Raw genomic sequence first — 16,166 nt, forward strand, 5'->3', positions numbered from 1 at the left:
CCTAGAACAGAGCAAGGACTCACCTGTAGATAGTTTTCCAGCCACAGGATGGCTCGCACGTCCAACATGTTTGTAGGTTCTAAGAACAAGAGAAGTTATTTAGGTAAAGGTTATTGGCATCACTGAAGTATTTCACAAATAAAACAAAGTTACCCCCACAGTGGCGGCACGGAAACACAGTGGTTAGCACTGTTGCTTCACAGCGCCAGGGTCCCAGGTTCGATTCCCGGCTTGGGTCACTGTCTGTGCGGAGTCTGCACGTTCTCCTCGTGTCTGCGTGGGTTTCCTCCGGTTTCCACCCACAAGTCCCGAAAGACATGCTGTTAGGTGAATTGGACATTCTGAATTGTACCCGAACAGGCGCCGGAATGTGGCGACTAGGGGATTTTCACAGTAACTTCATTGCAGTGTTAATGTAAGCCTACTTGTGAGACTAATAAAAATTATGATTATTGCAACATTAGTCAGGGTTTGCACACTGCATCCAAACAATACCTCACTACAAAGTATAGGGACACCCAGCTCTTTTATTTTTCAACCACAAATATCTCAGAGGGTATTGTACACGGCAAGAACACAAGACTTTTCAAAAATGTGTGCAAGGTAGGCACTGCCAGGAAAATTAAAAGACAACCCTCATGTGGGATTGGAGTTATGTACAGTCTGGGCTATTTAAGAGTGTCAGGTTCCTGTCCTTGAAGTTACATTCACGACTGTCTAGATTTAAGAAGGAACCCTGCTGGCTTCACCCGGTCTGAGCCGCTGAGTGGTTCCAGTCCTGCAAGACTGTGCTTGACTCTTAACTGCCCTCTGAAATGGTCTAACAAGCCATTGCAAAGAATATCTGACCAATTGGGGATGGCCAATAAATGTCAGATATTTTGAAGTCGTGCGATTTGCACCTTCATTCCTTGGTGGCTGGGATGGTTTGTACAGGAAAGCAACAAGAGGAAGCCATTATATCTACTGCTGTCATATGAAACCACCCTGCTGGGCAGTGCTCACCATCTATACTGGCATCACCTCATTCAGATCAGGGCTGTCAATGTGTCGCCTTGGGAAAAGTGCAATAAGAAGCAGAGGAACAGGTTTGAGGTGAGGTGTGCAAGACCTGGCCACTTAACAGCACAAGTGGAACGAATGGCTAGATCTGTATGAGGACTCCACGTGTTCATCTGTTATGGTAGCTTACGTCAATGTTCAATCAGACATATAACAGTATCTAGAAAAACCAAGATGTTAAGCCATTTCTACGTCAAACATTGGCGACATAGACCGACAGTTAAATTCATACAACACTAACTATAAGAGGGCAACAGCAGTTAACCCAATTCATTAAATGTCAAGTGTTTGCAGGCCTGCTGAGGGGTGTGATACACTAATATCATCAAATTCAACTTACCATCTAGTAATAGAAGATCAGGCCTGAAAGAGAGAGGGAGAGAATATAATATCTCACAGAATAATCAGTCATTTCTTCGATCAAATTGCTCACCGCAGTGAAGGTAGGGTCCAAATTCGAATCCGGTGTTTGATAAGGTTCCCCACGGTAGGCTATTGCAGAAAATATGGAGGCATGGGATTCAGGGTGATTTAGCAGTTTGGATCAGAAATTGGCTAGCTGGAAGAAGACAAAGGGTGGTGGTTGGTGGGAAATATTCAGACTGGAGTCCAGTTACTAGTGGTGTACCACAAGGATCTGTTTTAGGGCCACTGCTGTTTGTCATTTTTATAAATGACCTGGAGGAGGGCGTAGAAGGATGGGCGAGTAAATTTGCAGATGACACTAAAGTCGGTGGGGTTGTGGACAGTGCGGAAGGATGTTACAAGTTACAGACGGACATAGATAAGCTGCAGAGCTGGGCTGAGAGGTGGCAAATGGAGTTTAATGCAGAAAAGTGTGAGGTGATTCATTTTGGAAGGAGTAACAGGAAGACAGAGTACTGGGCTAATAGTAAGATTCTTGGTAGTGTGGATGAGCAGACAGATCTCGGTGTCCATGTACATAGATCCCCGAAAGTTGCCACCAAGGTTGAGAGGGTTGTTAAGAAGGCGTACGGTGTGTTAGCTTTTACTGGTAGAAGGATTGAGTTTCGCAGCCATGAGGTCATGTTGCAGCTGTACAAAACTCTGGTGCGGCCGCATTTGGAGTATTGCGTGCAATTCTGGTCGCCGCATTATAGGAAGGATGTGGAAGCATTGGAAAGGGTGCAGAGGAGATTTACCAGAATGTTGCCTGGTATGGAAGGAAGATCTTATGAGGGAAGGCTGAGGGACTTGAGGCTGTTTTCATTAGAGAGAAGAAGGTTAAGAGGTGACTTAATTGAGGCATACAAGATGATCAGAGGATTAGATAGGGTGGACAGTGAGAGCCTTTTTCCTCGGATGGTGATGTTTAGCACGAGGGGACATAGCTTTAAATTGAGGGGAGATAGATATAGGACAGATGTCAGAGGTAGGTTCTTTACTCAGAGACTAGTACGGGCGTGGAATGCCCTGCCTGCAACAGGAGTGGACTCGCCAACACTAAGGGCATTCAAATGGTCATTGGATAGGCATATGGATGATAAGGGAATAGTGTAGATGGGCTTTAGAGGGATTTCACAGGTCGGCGCAACATCGAGGGCCGAAGGGCCTATACTGCGCTGTAAATGTTCTATGTTCTGATCTCAACCTGACAACCAGTGGAGGAGCCAAACCTCTCCTCAATACCCCACAGCTGACAAATACGCAGGATTCAGCACCTCCAGGCAGTGAACAAAAGCATAGAAATGTAAAAAAAGGCAGAGTGAGCTTGAAGTATTGAGTAAACTATTAAAATACATAATGCCAGATCACAAGGATCCATGATAGTGCTTATTTGTGTGTCATGCGGCAGCACAAAGCTCAAACTATGTTCTACTGCTGGAGGCTATGTTAGCTTTCCAACCTTTTTGCCTGGTGTAATATCGTTAATTTGGGGGAGAATAAATATTTTATTTTCAAAGTTCATCAGCAGAGAGTAGGGATAAATGGGCAATTTTCAGGTTGGTAAAGTTTTGCCAGTGGAGTGCCACAGGTATCAGTGCTGGGGTCCCAACTATTTACAATCTACATCAATCATTTGGATGAAGGGATCAAATGTACGGGTTGCACACAAAGATAAGTAGAAACATAAAGTGTCAGGAGGGCATTCTCTTCCCAGAAAGCAGTGAATGCAGGGTCATTTGAATATTTTAATGGTAGAGTTTGGTGGGTTTGTGATTGACAAAGGAGTCAAAGTGTTTCAGGGGTAGACAGGAAAGTGGAGGCGAGGCCACAATCAGATTGCCTTGGTCAGAACGGTAGAGCCGTCTTCAGAGCTCTCATATATGTTCTAATATAAAATTTTGTTTTTATGCCTCATCTTAAGCTGTTTGGGCCATGATGGAATGCATCCCAGAGTGCTAAAAGAGATGGCTAGGGAAATTGCAAATGCACTCGTGATAATTTACCGAAAATTCACTAGACTCTGGGGTGGTCCAGACGGATTGGAAATTAGCAAATGTGACACCGCTGTTTAAAAAAGGAGGTAGGCAGAAAGCGGGTAATTATAGGCCAGTTACCTTAACTTCGGCAGTAGGGAAGATGCTGGAATCTATCATCTAGGAAGAAATAGCGAGCCACCTGGATGGAAATTGTCCCATTGGGCAGACGCAGCATGGGTTCATAAAGGGCACGTCGTGCCTAACTAATTTAGTGGAATTTTTTGATGACATTACCAGTGTGGTAGATAATGGGGAGCCAATGGATGTGGTATACTTGAATTTCCAGAATGCCTTTGACAAGGTGCCACACAAAAGGTTGCTGCATAAGATAAAGATGCATGGCATTAAGGGTAAAGTAGTAGCATGGATAGAGGATTGGTTAATTAATAGAAAGCAAAGAGTGGGGATTAATGGGTGTTTCTCTGGTTGGCAATCAGTAGCTAGTGGTTTCCCTCGGGATCAGTATTGGGCCCACAATTTAAATAGATGATTTGGAGTTGGGGACCAAGTGCAATGTGTCCAAGTTTGCAGACAACACTAAGATGAGTGGTAAAGCAAAAAGTGCAGAGGATACCAGAAGTCTGCAGAGGGATTTGGATAGGTTAAGTGAATGGGCTAGGGTCTGGCAGATGGAATACAATGTTGACAAATGTGAGGTTATCCATTTTGGTAGGAATAATAGCAAAAGGGATTATTATTTAAATGATAAAATATTAAAACATGCTGCTGTGCAGAGAGACCTGGGTGTGCTAGTGCATGAGTCGCAAAAAGTTGGTTTACAGGTCCAGCAGGTGATTAAGGCGGCAAATGGAGTTTTGTTCTTCATTACGAGAGGGATGGAGTTTAAGACTAGGGAGGTTATGTTGTAATTGTACAAGGTGTTAGTGAGGCCACACTTGGAGTATTGTGTTGAGTTTTGGTCTCCTTACCTGAGAAAGGACGTACTGGCGCTGGAGGGTGATCAGAGGAGATTCACTAGGTTAATCCCAGAGCTGAAGGGGTTGGATTATGAGGAGGCTGAGTGGGACTGTACTCGTTGGAATTTAGAAGGATGAGGGGGGATCTTATAGAAACATTTAAAATTATGAAGGGAATAGATAGGATATGCAGGCAAGGAGATGGGTTGAAGTGTGTATACTTTAATGCAAGAAGCATCAGGAATAAGGTGGGTGAACTTAATGCATGGATCGGTACTTGGGACTACGATGTGGTGGCCATCACGGAAACTTGGATAGAAGAGGGGCAGAAATGGTTGTTGGAGGTCCCTGGTTATAGATGTTTCAACAAGATTAGGGAGGATGGTAAAAGAGGTGGGGGGGTGGCATTGTTAATTAGAGATAGTATAACAGCTGCAGAAAGGCAGTTCGAGGGGGATCTGCCTACTGAGGTAATATGGGTTGAAGTTAGAAATAGGAAAGGAGCAGTCACCTTGTTGGGAGTGTTCTATAGGCCCCCCAATAGCAGCAGAGATGTGGAGGAACAGATTGGGAAACAGATTCTGGAAAGGTGCAGAAGTCACAGGGTAGTAGTCATGGGCGACTTCAACTTCCCAAACATTGAGTGGAAACTCTTTAGATCAAATAGTTTGGATGGGGTAGTGTTTGTGCAGTGTGTCCAGGAAGCTTTTCTAACACAGTATGTAGATTGTCCGACCAGAGGGGAGGCCATATTGGATTTAGTACTTGGTAATGAACCAGGGCAGGTGATAGATTTGTTAGTGGGGGAGCATTTTGGAGGTAGTGACCACAATTCTCTGACTTTCACTTTAGTAATGGAGAGGGATAGGTGCGAGCAACAGGGCAAGGTTTATAATTGGGGGAAGGGTAAATACAATGCTGTCAGACAAGAATTGAAGTGCAGGAGTTGGGAACATAGGCTGTCAGGGAAGGACACAAGTGAAATGTGGAACTTGTTCAAGGATCAGGTACTGCGTGTCTTTGATATGTATGTCCCTGTCAGGCAGGGAAGAGATGGTCGAGTGAGGGAACCATGGTTGACAAGAGAGGTTGAATGTCTTGTTAAGAGGAAGAAGGAGACTTATGTAAGGCTGAAGAAACAAGGTTCAGACAGTGCGCTGGAGGGATACAAGATAGCCAGGAGGGAACTGAAGAAAGGGATTAGGAGAGCTAAGAGAGGGCATGAAAAATCTTTGGCGGGTAGGATCAAGGAAAACCCCAAGGCCTTTTACACATACGTGAGAAATATGAGAATGACTAGAGTGAGAGTAGGTCCGATTAAGGAAAGTAGCGGGAGATTGTGTATTGAGTCTGAAGAGATAGGAGAGGTCTTGAACAAGTATTTTTCTTCAGTATTTACAAATGAGAGGGGCCATATTGTTGGAGAGGACAGCGTGAAGCAGACTGATAAGCTTGAGGAGATACTTGTCAGGAAGGAAGATGTGTTGCGCGTTTTGAAAAACTTGAGGATAGACAAGTCCCCCGGGCCTGACGGGATATATCCAAGGATTCTCTGGGAAGCAAGAAATGAAATTGCAGAGCCGTTGGCAATGATCTTTTCGTCCTCGCTGTCAACAGGGGTGGTACCAGAGGATTGGAGAGTGGCGAATGTCGTGCCCCTGTTCAAAAAAGGGAATAGGGATAACCCTGGGAATTACAGGCCAGTTAGTCTTACTTCGGTGGTAGGCAAAGTAATGGAAAGGGTACTGAGGGATAGGATTTCTGAGCATCTGGAAAGGCATTGCTTGATTAGGGATAGTCAGCACGGATTTGTGAGGGGTAGGTCTTGCCTTACAAGTCTTATTGAATTCTTTGAGGAGGTGACCAAGCATGTGGATGAAGGTAAAGCAGTGGATGTAGTGTACATGGATTTTAGTAAGGCATTTGATAAGGTTCCCCATGGTAGGCTTATGCAGAAAGTAAGGAGGCATGGGATAGTGGGAAATTTGGCCAGTTGGATAACAAACTGGCTAACCGATAGAAGACAGAGAGTTGTGGTGGATGGCAAATATTCAGCCTGGAGCCCAGTTATCAGTGGCGTACCGCAGGGATCAGTTCTGGGTCCTCTGCTGTTTGTGATTTTCATTAACGACTTGGATGAGGGAGTTGAAGGGTGGGTCAGTAAATTTGCAGATGATACGAAGATTGGTGGAGTTGTGGATAGTGAGGAGGGCTGTTGTCGGCTTCAAAGAGACATAGATAGAATGCAGAGCTGGGCTGAGAAGTGGCAGATGGAGTTTAACCCTGACAAGTGTGAGGTTGTCCATTTTGGAAGGACAAATCTGAATGCGGAATACAGGGTTAATGGTAGGGTTCTTGGCAATGTGGAGGAGCAGAGAGATCTTGGGGTCTATGTTCATTGTTCTTTGAAAGTTGCCACTCAAGTGGATAGAGCTGTGAAGAAGGCCTATGGTGTGCTAGCGTTCATTAGCAGAGGGATTGAATTTAAGAGCCGTGAGGTGATGATGCAGCTGTACAAAACCTTGGTCAGGCCACATTTGGAGTACTGTGTGCAGTTCTGGTCACCTCATTTTAGGAAGGATGTGGAAGCTTTGGAAAAGGTGCAAAGGAGATTTACCAGGATGTTGCCTGGAATGGAGAGTAGGTCATACGAGGAAAGATTGAGGGTGTTAGGCCTTTTCTCATTAGAACGGAGAAGGATGAGGGGCGACTTGATAGAGGTTTATAAGATGATCAGGGGAATAGATAGAGTAGACAGTCAGAGACTTTTTCCCCGGGTGGAACACACCATTACAAGGGGACATAAATTTAAGATAAATGGTGGAAGATATAGAGGGGATGTCAGAGGTAGGTTCTTTACCCAGAGAGTAGTGGGGGCATGGAATGCACTGCCTGTGGTAGTAGTTGAGTCGGAAAATTTATGGACCTTCAAGCGGCTATTGGATAGGTACTTGGATTAGGGTAGAATAAGGGAGTGTAGGTTAACTTCTTAAGGGCAGCACGGTAGCATTGTGGATAGCACAATTGCTTCACAGCTCCAGGGTCCCAAGTTCGATTTCGACTTGGGTCACTGTCTGTGTGGAGTCTGCACATCCTCCCCGTGACTGCGTGGGTTTCCTCCGGGTGCTCCGGTTTCCTCCCACAGTCCAAAGATGTGCAGGTTGGGTGGATTGGCCATGACAAATTGTCCAAAATTCTATGATTAACCTAGGACAAAAGTTCGGCGCAACATCGTGGGCCGAAGGGCCTGTTCTGTGCTGTATTTCTCTATCTAGATGTGAGCAGGTTGTTTCCACTGGTGGGTGAAAGCAGAACTAGAGGGCAGAGCCTCAAAATAAGGGGAAGTAGATTTAGGACTGAGCTTAGGAGGAACTTCTTCACCCAAAGGGTTGTGAAGTGGGTTCCTTGCCCAGTGAAGCAATTGAGGCTCCTTCATTAAATGTTTTTAAGATAAAGATAGATCGTTTTTTGAAGAATAAGGGGATTAAGGGTTATGGTGTTCGGGCCGGAAAGTGGAGCTGAGACCACAAATGATCAGCCATGATCTCATTGAATGGCGGAGCAGGCTCGAGGGGCCAGATGGCCTACTCCTGCTCCAAGTTCTTGTGATGTGGAAAACAACATTTCCCCCCTCCACCCAAAATCGGCGTTGGATTGGGTGAGCACAGTAAGAAGTCTTACAACACCAGGTTAAAGTCCAACAGGTTTGTGTCAAATCACTAGCCTTCGGAGCACAGCTCCTTCCTCAGGTGGAAGAGCAGGAAGATATGCTTGGTTCCCTCGTCAATATCTATCAGTCACTCAACGCCAAAAAAACAGATGATTTGATCATTATCACATTGCTATTTGTTGGACTTTGTTGCTGGGCTAATTTTGGGTGGAGGGGGGAAATGTTGTTTTCCTCTTTCTATTTGTTTTTACATTGCTATTGTTGTTATTCATGTTATTGGGGTTGCGATTTGTATAAAATGACAAACGATCAATAAAAATATTTATTAAAAAATGCACGAGAACCTGCATTTTACAGAGGTCTTGAATACAAAGGCCAGGATGTTATGCTAAACCTATAGAAAATAATAACCTGGCTCTAGCTGCAGTATGGTGCTCAATTCGAAGGATCACACTTCAGGAAGGGTGCGAGGCTTTGGAAAGGGTAAAGAAGAGATTTACTCGAATGGTACCAAGGATGAGGGATTAGTATTGCACGGACAGACTGAAAAAACTCAGATTGTTCTCTTTGCTCCAAAGAGAACAAAGTGGAGATTTGACAGAGGTGTTTAAAATTATGAAAGGTTTCAGTAAAGCAAATAAATAAATGGTTTCTAATGGCTGAAGGAGCAATAACAGAGCAACCAGATTCAACATCATTGGCAAAAAAGAACCAGAGGTGACATGAGGTGAAACATATTTATATAATTGAGTGGTTAGGATTTGGAATGCACTGCCTGATCGGATAGTGGTGGTTATAGATTCCATTGTGGTTTTCTAAAGGCAACTGGACAAACACTTGGTGGAGGAAAAAGGTACGGATACGGGAAAGGAATTTGGGAACTGGACTGATGGATAGCTCTTCAAAAGTGCTGACAAAGAATCGATGGGCTAAATAGCCTTTTCCTGTACTGCACTGTTCTATATTTTAGCATTTGAAGCTTAGATACAACTCATTTCATAGTGCATTTGGAAAGCTTTGTTCTTTGAGTTCATTCCCAAGATCAAACTTCGGCTGACATCATAAACAAATCTGGTCATAAGAAAATTAGTTTAAAATGACCCTAAATTGAAGCTAGCTTAAGGATAACTCATGAACAGGTGTAGACCATTCAGTTATTCAAATGAGATCAAGGCTTGTCTGTACCTTAAATCAATTGACCTGCCTTTCTTTCACAGCCCTGTTCAATGCTCGATACGCTCAAACTAGCTGGCTGTCTGGCTTTAAAACAAACACAAACTGGGGACCATAATAAATCAACCACTTACTTGGCAAACAGTGCCCTGGCCAAAGCCAGCCTCATCCTCCAGCCTCCAGAGAACTCTCTGTAAGAAACACAAAGTTAACACTGGGACATCAAAGGAAAAGTTCAATGGGACAAAGGGAAGTGAGATATCTACAGTATAGAGGGGCTCAGCAGAGCAAAGGACCTTTGTGGAACAGACTGATTCGACCCATTGGGTGCTATGCTCCAGGAAACTGGAGAAGGGATTTTAAGGAACAGTACAGAGTTAGAAGACAATAACTTCACAATAATTAAAAAGGACAGAACTGCACAAGTGAAATGAAATCTACTAATAATTTGAAGGAACTTTGAGGAAAGAGTCATTTAACGTTTTGTGCTCAAAGATCATGGATTAATATATATTTTTTAATGTTTCCAATGAAGGGCCAATTTAGCGTGGCCAATCCACCTACTCTGCATATCGTTAGGTTGTGGGGGTGAGACCCATGTAACCACGGGAGAATGTTCAAACTCCACAGGGACAGGGGGGGGCGGGATCAAATCCAGGTCCTCGCCGCGGTGAGGCAGCAGTGTTAACAACCGCGCCACCGTGCCACCCTGAACAGGGATTAATTGACTAATACTGATTAATTTGCTGATATACTGTTGTAAGGAGTAGACTATGTCTTTAAAGGTTCAAGAAATGTATTCGTTTTGAGTAATTTTACAATATAAAATACATATTTGAACAGACCCAAAAAGGACTGTGGTCTCAGAAGTACTTGTGACTAATAGTCACATTGATCTTTTACAGATATTAGCAATTGCCAATGAATTAATGTAATAAATGTAATAATGGACAGAATAAGCTTTCTCCTCTAACAGCTATTAATTTCCAATCATGGGTATTTAACAGCAAGTTTAAGCTAAACTGCAAAAGTTGCAAAATGTCATGGAATATCAAAATAATTACTTTTCTGCAAGATGGTTTACGATTATAAAAGTTTGCAGATTGGAGTGGTAACTGCCACTGTTTCTGCCAAATTGCCAAATTGTACACAGGTCAGTGTGGTGGCCGCTGAACTGGGTAGAACAGGACGGTGGAGAACTGAAAAAACAGGATGCCTCTGCAAGACATTCAATGGGACAAAGGGAAGTGGGATATCTACAGTACAGAGGGGCTCAACAGAGCAAAGGGCCCTATGTGGAAAAGACTGATTCGATCCATTGGATATGCTCCAGGAAACTGGAGAAGGGATTTTAAGGAACAGTACAGAGTTAGAAGACAAGGTGACACCTCACTTGCAAGAGTGGATTTAACAATGGCAGGAACCCAACATCAATCTACCTAAAGATCAACAAGCCTCAAACATGCATCATTCTGTTTAGTAACCTAACTTATGATAAATAATCATTTTTAACTACAAGTTACTACTCAGATACTGTTATGTGCCAATAAAGATTTGTTGTGACCGAGTATCAAAATTTAAATCTCTCGCAATTCTGGCAGTACATTACACATGATTAGAATCTTTGAATTGTAAAGTACTTCAGATGTCCTGAGATCATGAAAAGGGTTACAGAAATGCAAATCTTTCATTTTACTTTGTCGAACGGGTTACTACAGAATTGCTGTGTGATTAAGCAAAACAGGGAAAAGGTTGCATTGGACATTTAAATAGGCAATAATTAACTTAGACAGAGACCAGCACTGATTCTGTTCTGATACTATAAAGTTTGCGATGCTTGTCTTCACTGATGATACTGTTTGCATGACTTCCCACTACAAATATTCATCAGCAGCTGGCTCACAAGGGATTTATGTGCAGCATCTCACCTGGTCATCTGTTGTTGCATCTTGGAACTGAAACCCAAACCAGCCAGAATAACCGAGGCTCTAAAAAGAGGGAGAAAGACCATCAGACAGAGATAGATTATTGTCCTAGAATGGTTGCGAGTGAGGTGAAAGCAGGAGAACGTACAGGTGGGGCAAACATATCCAATAAATTTCATGGGAAAAGGTGAAGGGCAATAAAATGATTTTTTTCCACGGTTTCAGGCAAAACAATTTGGCAACGCCAACTCTCTAAACATTGCAATCCAAACAGCCAAATTATGTTAAGACTCCCTAAACACTTCCAACATTCTCAATTACACTGAATATTGAAATGGGTCAACATATTGTCCTGGAAAACAGGATTGCTCCAACATTGTACAAGTCTCGAACAGAAAGCTTCACTGAAACATAAATCACTACCCCAAGTAGAACACCAAGTTACACCTGCAGATCAGTTCCAAAAAAACCAAATCCACCAAGAAACACTTGTATTGACATCGGAACATTAACCCACAGTGCTGGCATCGTATCCACACTTCACAGAGTTGAGAGAATTTGGAATGTTTTGCACATTCTCCCCGTGTTTGTGTGGGTTTCACCCCCAAAACCCAAAGATGTGCAGGTTAGGTGGATTGGCCACATTAAAATTGCTCCTTAATTGGGAAAAAAAATAATTGGGTACTCTAAATTGAAAAAAAAAAGAATGTTAGCCATGGCTCAATGGGCAGCACTCTCACATTTTGAGTCAGAAGGTGTGGTTCCAGTCCCATTTCAGAAATGAGAAGAAATAAACGGTTCATTCTCGAGTAGGTGGGCTGTGAGCATGGAGTACCGCAAGAATCAGTACTTGGGGCCCCAGCTTTTCACAATACATATCAATGATTTGACGTGGGGACCAATGTAATATTCTCATGTTTGCGGATCACACAACGCCGGATGGAAATGTGTGTTGTGAGGAAGGTGCATAGCAGCTTCAAGGGGATTTGGACAGACTAAGTGAGTGGGCAAGAACATGGCAGATGGAATATAATGAGGAAAAATGAGAGGTCATGCACTTTGGTGGAGGAACAGATGTGCAGGCTATTTCTGAAATGGTAATAGATTATAAAGTGTAGACATACAAAAAGGGCATGGATGTCCTATCAATAAGTCACTGAAAAGTTAACATACCGGCACTGCAAACAATTAGGTACGCTAAAGGTAGGTTAGCCATTATCACAGGAACAATGGTTAATGGATGTTTTTGTTAATGGATGGAGTACAGGAGTGGTGAGGTCTTGCTTGAATTGTACAGAACCTCAAGTGAGAGTACTGTGTGCAGTTTTGGCCACCTTACCCAAGGAAGGATATTTTGTCTGAGAGTGTAACAAAGGTACACAAGCCATGTTCCCGGAATGACGGGACTGTCCTATGAAGAGAAATTGGGCAAACTGGGCCTGCATTCTCTCAAGTTTAGACAAATGAGAGGTGATCTCAATGACATGTACAAAATACTGAAAGGAATACTGAAGGGTAGATGCAGGTAAAATGTTTCCCCTGGTTGGTGGGCGTATAACCAGTACTATTTCAAATAAGGGGAAGCTACTTAGGATTGAGTTGAGGTGAATCTTTTTTACTCAGAGGGCTGTGAATCTTTGGAATTCTCTACCTCAGAGGGCTGTGGATACTCATTCATTGAGTATGTTTAAGGCAGAGATTGACAGATTTCTAAATAGCAACAACAAAGGATATGAGATAGTGTGGGGAAAAAAGGTTTTGAGGTTGGTGATCAGCCATGATCATATCGAATAGCAGAGCAGGTTTGCTACGTTCCTATATAGGAGACAAGTATTTTCAATGTCCTATTCAATAGGTGACATCTCTGCTATTGCAACATTTCCACAATTACTAGAGGAATGGCGAGGACCTGCAGAATTGCGTCCACCTTAATACAGGCTAGTGGACAGGTAGAAAAAGTCTAATTCGCCTATGAGTGCCTTCCTCAAATAAGGAGACCAAAACTGCACACAATATTCCAGGTGTGGCCTCACCAAGGCCCTGTATAATTGCAGCAAGACTTCCCTGCTCCTGTATTTGAATCCTCTCTCAATGAAGGCCAGCATACCATTAGTCTTCTTTACTGCCTGCTGCACCTGCATACTTACCTTCAGTGACTGGTGTATGAGGACACCCAGGTCTCGATGCAAGTTCCCCTCTCCTAATATGTGGCCATTCAGATAATACTCTGCCCTTTTGTGTTTTTTACCAAAGTGGATAACCTCGCATTTATCCAAATTATTCTGCATCTGCCATTCATTTGCCCACTCACTCAACTTGTCCAAATCACACTGAAGCATCTCTGCATCCTCGTCACAGTTTACCGTCCCACCCAACTTGGTATCATCTGAAAATTTGGAGATATTACATTTTGTTACCGCATCTAAATCATTAATATATATTGTGAATAGCTGGAGTCCTAGCACCGATCCTTGTGGCACCCCACTCGTCACTGCCTGCCCATTTGAAAAAGATTTGTTAATTCCTACTCTTTGTTTATGTCTGCCAACCAGTTTTCTGTCCATCTCAATACATTACCCCCAATCCCACGTGCTTTAATTTTACACGCTAATCTTTTATGCGGGACTTTGTCAAAAGCCTTCTGAAAGTCCAAATAAATCACATCAACTGGCTCCCCTTCATCAATTCTACTAGTTGCATCCTCAAAGAATTCCAGTAGATTTGTCGAGCATGATTTCCCCTTCATAAATCCATGCTGACTGGCTCCAATCCTGCCACTGTTTTCCAAGTACTCTGGTATAAAATCTTTGCTAATGGATTCTAGAATTTTCCCCACTACTTATGTCAGGTTTACTGATTTGTAATTCCCTGCTCTCTGCCTCCCTTTTCAAATAGTGGAGTTACATTAGCCACCCTCTAATCTGCAGCAGTCTATAGAATCCTGGAAGATGACCACCAATGCATCCACTATTTCTAGAGCCACCTCCTTCAGTGCCCTGGGCTGTAGGTTACCAGGCCCTGGAGATTTATCAGCCATCAAACCTATCAGTTTCCCCAACACCTTTTCTCTGCGATATTGATCACCTCCAATTCCTCCCTCTCACTAAACCCTGCATTCCCCAGCATTTCTGTTATCTTATTTGTGTCTTCATTTGTGAAGACAGAACCAAAGTATGTACATCTCTGTAAAGCAAGTATTCCTATGTGCCATTGGCAGCTGAAGTGGATTGAGAGCTGAGATAGTTTCTTGTTTTTTGAGTGGAAATAAAGATAGCAGTTAAAGATATTGTATTCACTGCATTGAATAGTTTGTTTAAGGAGTAATTGTAAGTTATTTTCTTGTGTGAAGTTAAAGATTTTAATTATATTGGTAATAAAATGTGTTTCAAAATAACATCCCTATTTCTTCGTCCAATCACTCCTGGAGTGAAGTATCCTTTCATCACAGTTTTACAAAATATTTGTCCTGTATCCGAACCACTGTTGGAGTCTAGTCTGGGATTGTAATAGGAGGGGAAATAGGAGGTATCTAGATGTTTACCGCAAAAAGCTGGGGAGTGACTAGAGTTTGTAGTTTAGATATATTTTTGTTGAGTAAGGGTGTCAAGTGATATGGAGCTAAAGTGAATAAATGCAGTGGTGAGGTACATTTCAGCTATAATCGGTTTGAACAGTATAAAAGGCTTTTGGCCCCATCCTGTTTGTATTTTCCACCGTACAGTCTCATTTGCTGCTTCACCACTCACTCAAAGGTGTCAAATCCCGGACTCACAAATAGCCTCTTCTGCTACTGCGACCCGCCTGGTCTTCACATGCAGTGTTAGTCGGCTATCTGACTTGGGGAGGGTGCCCAGGTAGACAGGGGGAGTTAATTCCAATTCCATTCTCATTTATCATCCAACACACACATTTCTCAGCTGGCTCTTTGGGTCATAGAAATAATGGTCGAGTTTCATAACTTTCAAGGTCACGGGTCAGAGGTTCTTACTGCTCCCTTGGCAGGAACTTTCCTTCAAATTCGATGTACCTTCACACATTACCTCCCAAGCTTTGAAAGAAATGGCATTTGCAAAGGATTCATTAGAAACGGACCTAGCTGGAGCTTTGTCTGCCTCGATCTCTTCCAACTTTGTGTAAATTTCTGTTAGCCTGCCGCTCTCTGTACCATCACTCCTGTAAGAGAAAGTCACAAGAATAGTTATATTTGCAGCTTACAGTTTGAACCTCCAACATTACTAACTCAAAGGTGAGGTATTTTTCTTTGCCCGTTTCTCTCCACTAGGACTTACACGGCAACACAGTCTACAATTTGTTCTCAAGTCCCTGGAGCGAGATTGAAATTCACAATCTATTAACCTCTGAATCAAGAGTACTATCACTGAGGCACGGGTGACATCATACTGAGGGAGCACTGCCAAGTCAGAGATATGGCTTTTGGATGAAACATTAAACCAGTGGCTCATTGCTGCTTACAAATTCAAGCAGTTGGCTCACCACCAACACCGTACCAACTTTCCCGGACATGTGCCGGAATGTGGCGACTAGGGGCTTTTCACAGTAACTTCATTTGAAGCCTACTCGTGACAATAAGCGATTTTCATTTCATTTTCATTTCATTTCATTAGGGATGGGCAATAAACGCTGACCTAACCAGCGACGTATGACATCCTATGAATTAATACATTTAAAAATAGCTGCCACATTTCCTAGAACAAGATCGGGACCATAATTCTCAAGTAGTTAACCGGTTTAGAGCACTATGGAATATGCTGAACCCATGAAAGGCACTACAGAAATGCAGGTTCTTCATAAATATCAAATTAAAGAGGCAGTGGGTATGTTAAAAGCGCACACTGGTCCATCAGGGCTGAGAACTCACCTACAAGAGTGTTGAGACTTTGGATCTGAAGAAAAAGACTTCGGAAATATAAAAATAAATAGCCCAACACGTGGGCTATGAGGCTGGATCGGGGGA

General features: G+C 43.0%; 1 protein-coding gene across 2 annotated transcripts in view; it reads right to left on the reverse strand.

Moving 5' to 3' along the window:
- abcf3 (ATP-binding cassette, sub-family F (GCN20), member 3) overlaps nt 1-16,166 on the reverse strand; it is a 111,251-nt gene that overhangs the window by 56,332 nt on the left and 38,753 nt on the right. For both annotated transcript variants that reach the window (XM_038815901.1, XM_038815900.1), the window contains 5 exons: nt 15,284-15,364; nt 11,195-11,254; nt 9,401-9,457; nt 1,403-1,425; nt 24-79 (listed from right to left, as the gene is read on the reverse strand). In XM_038815901.1, the coding sequence (XP_038671829.1) occupies nt 24-79; nt 1,403-1,425; nt 9,401-9,457; nt 11,195-11,254; nt 15,284-15,364 (277 nt within the window). The remainder of the gene's footprint in view (nt 1-23; nt 80-1,402; nt 1,426-9,400; nt 9,458-11,194; nt 11,255-15,283; nt 15,365-16,166) is intronic.

This window comes from Scyliorhinus canicula, chromosome 13, assembly GCF_902713615.1.
Source record: "Scyliorhinus canicula chromosome 13, sScyCan1.1, whole genome shotgun sequence".
Taxonomy (NCBI): Eukaryota; Metazoa; Chordata; class Chondrichthyes; order Carcharhiniformes; family Scyliorhinidae; genus Scyliorhinus; species Scyliorhinus canicula.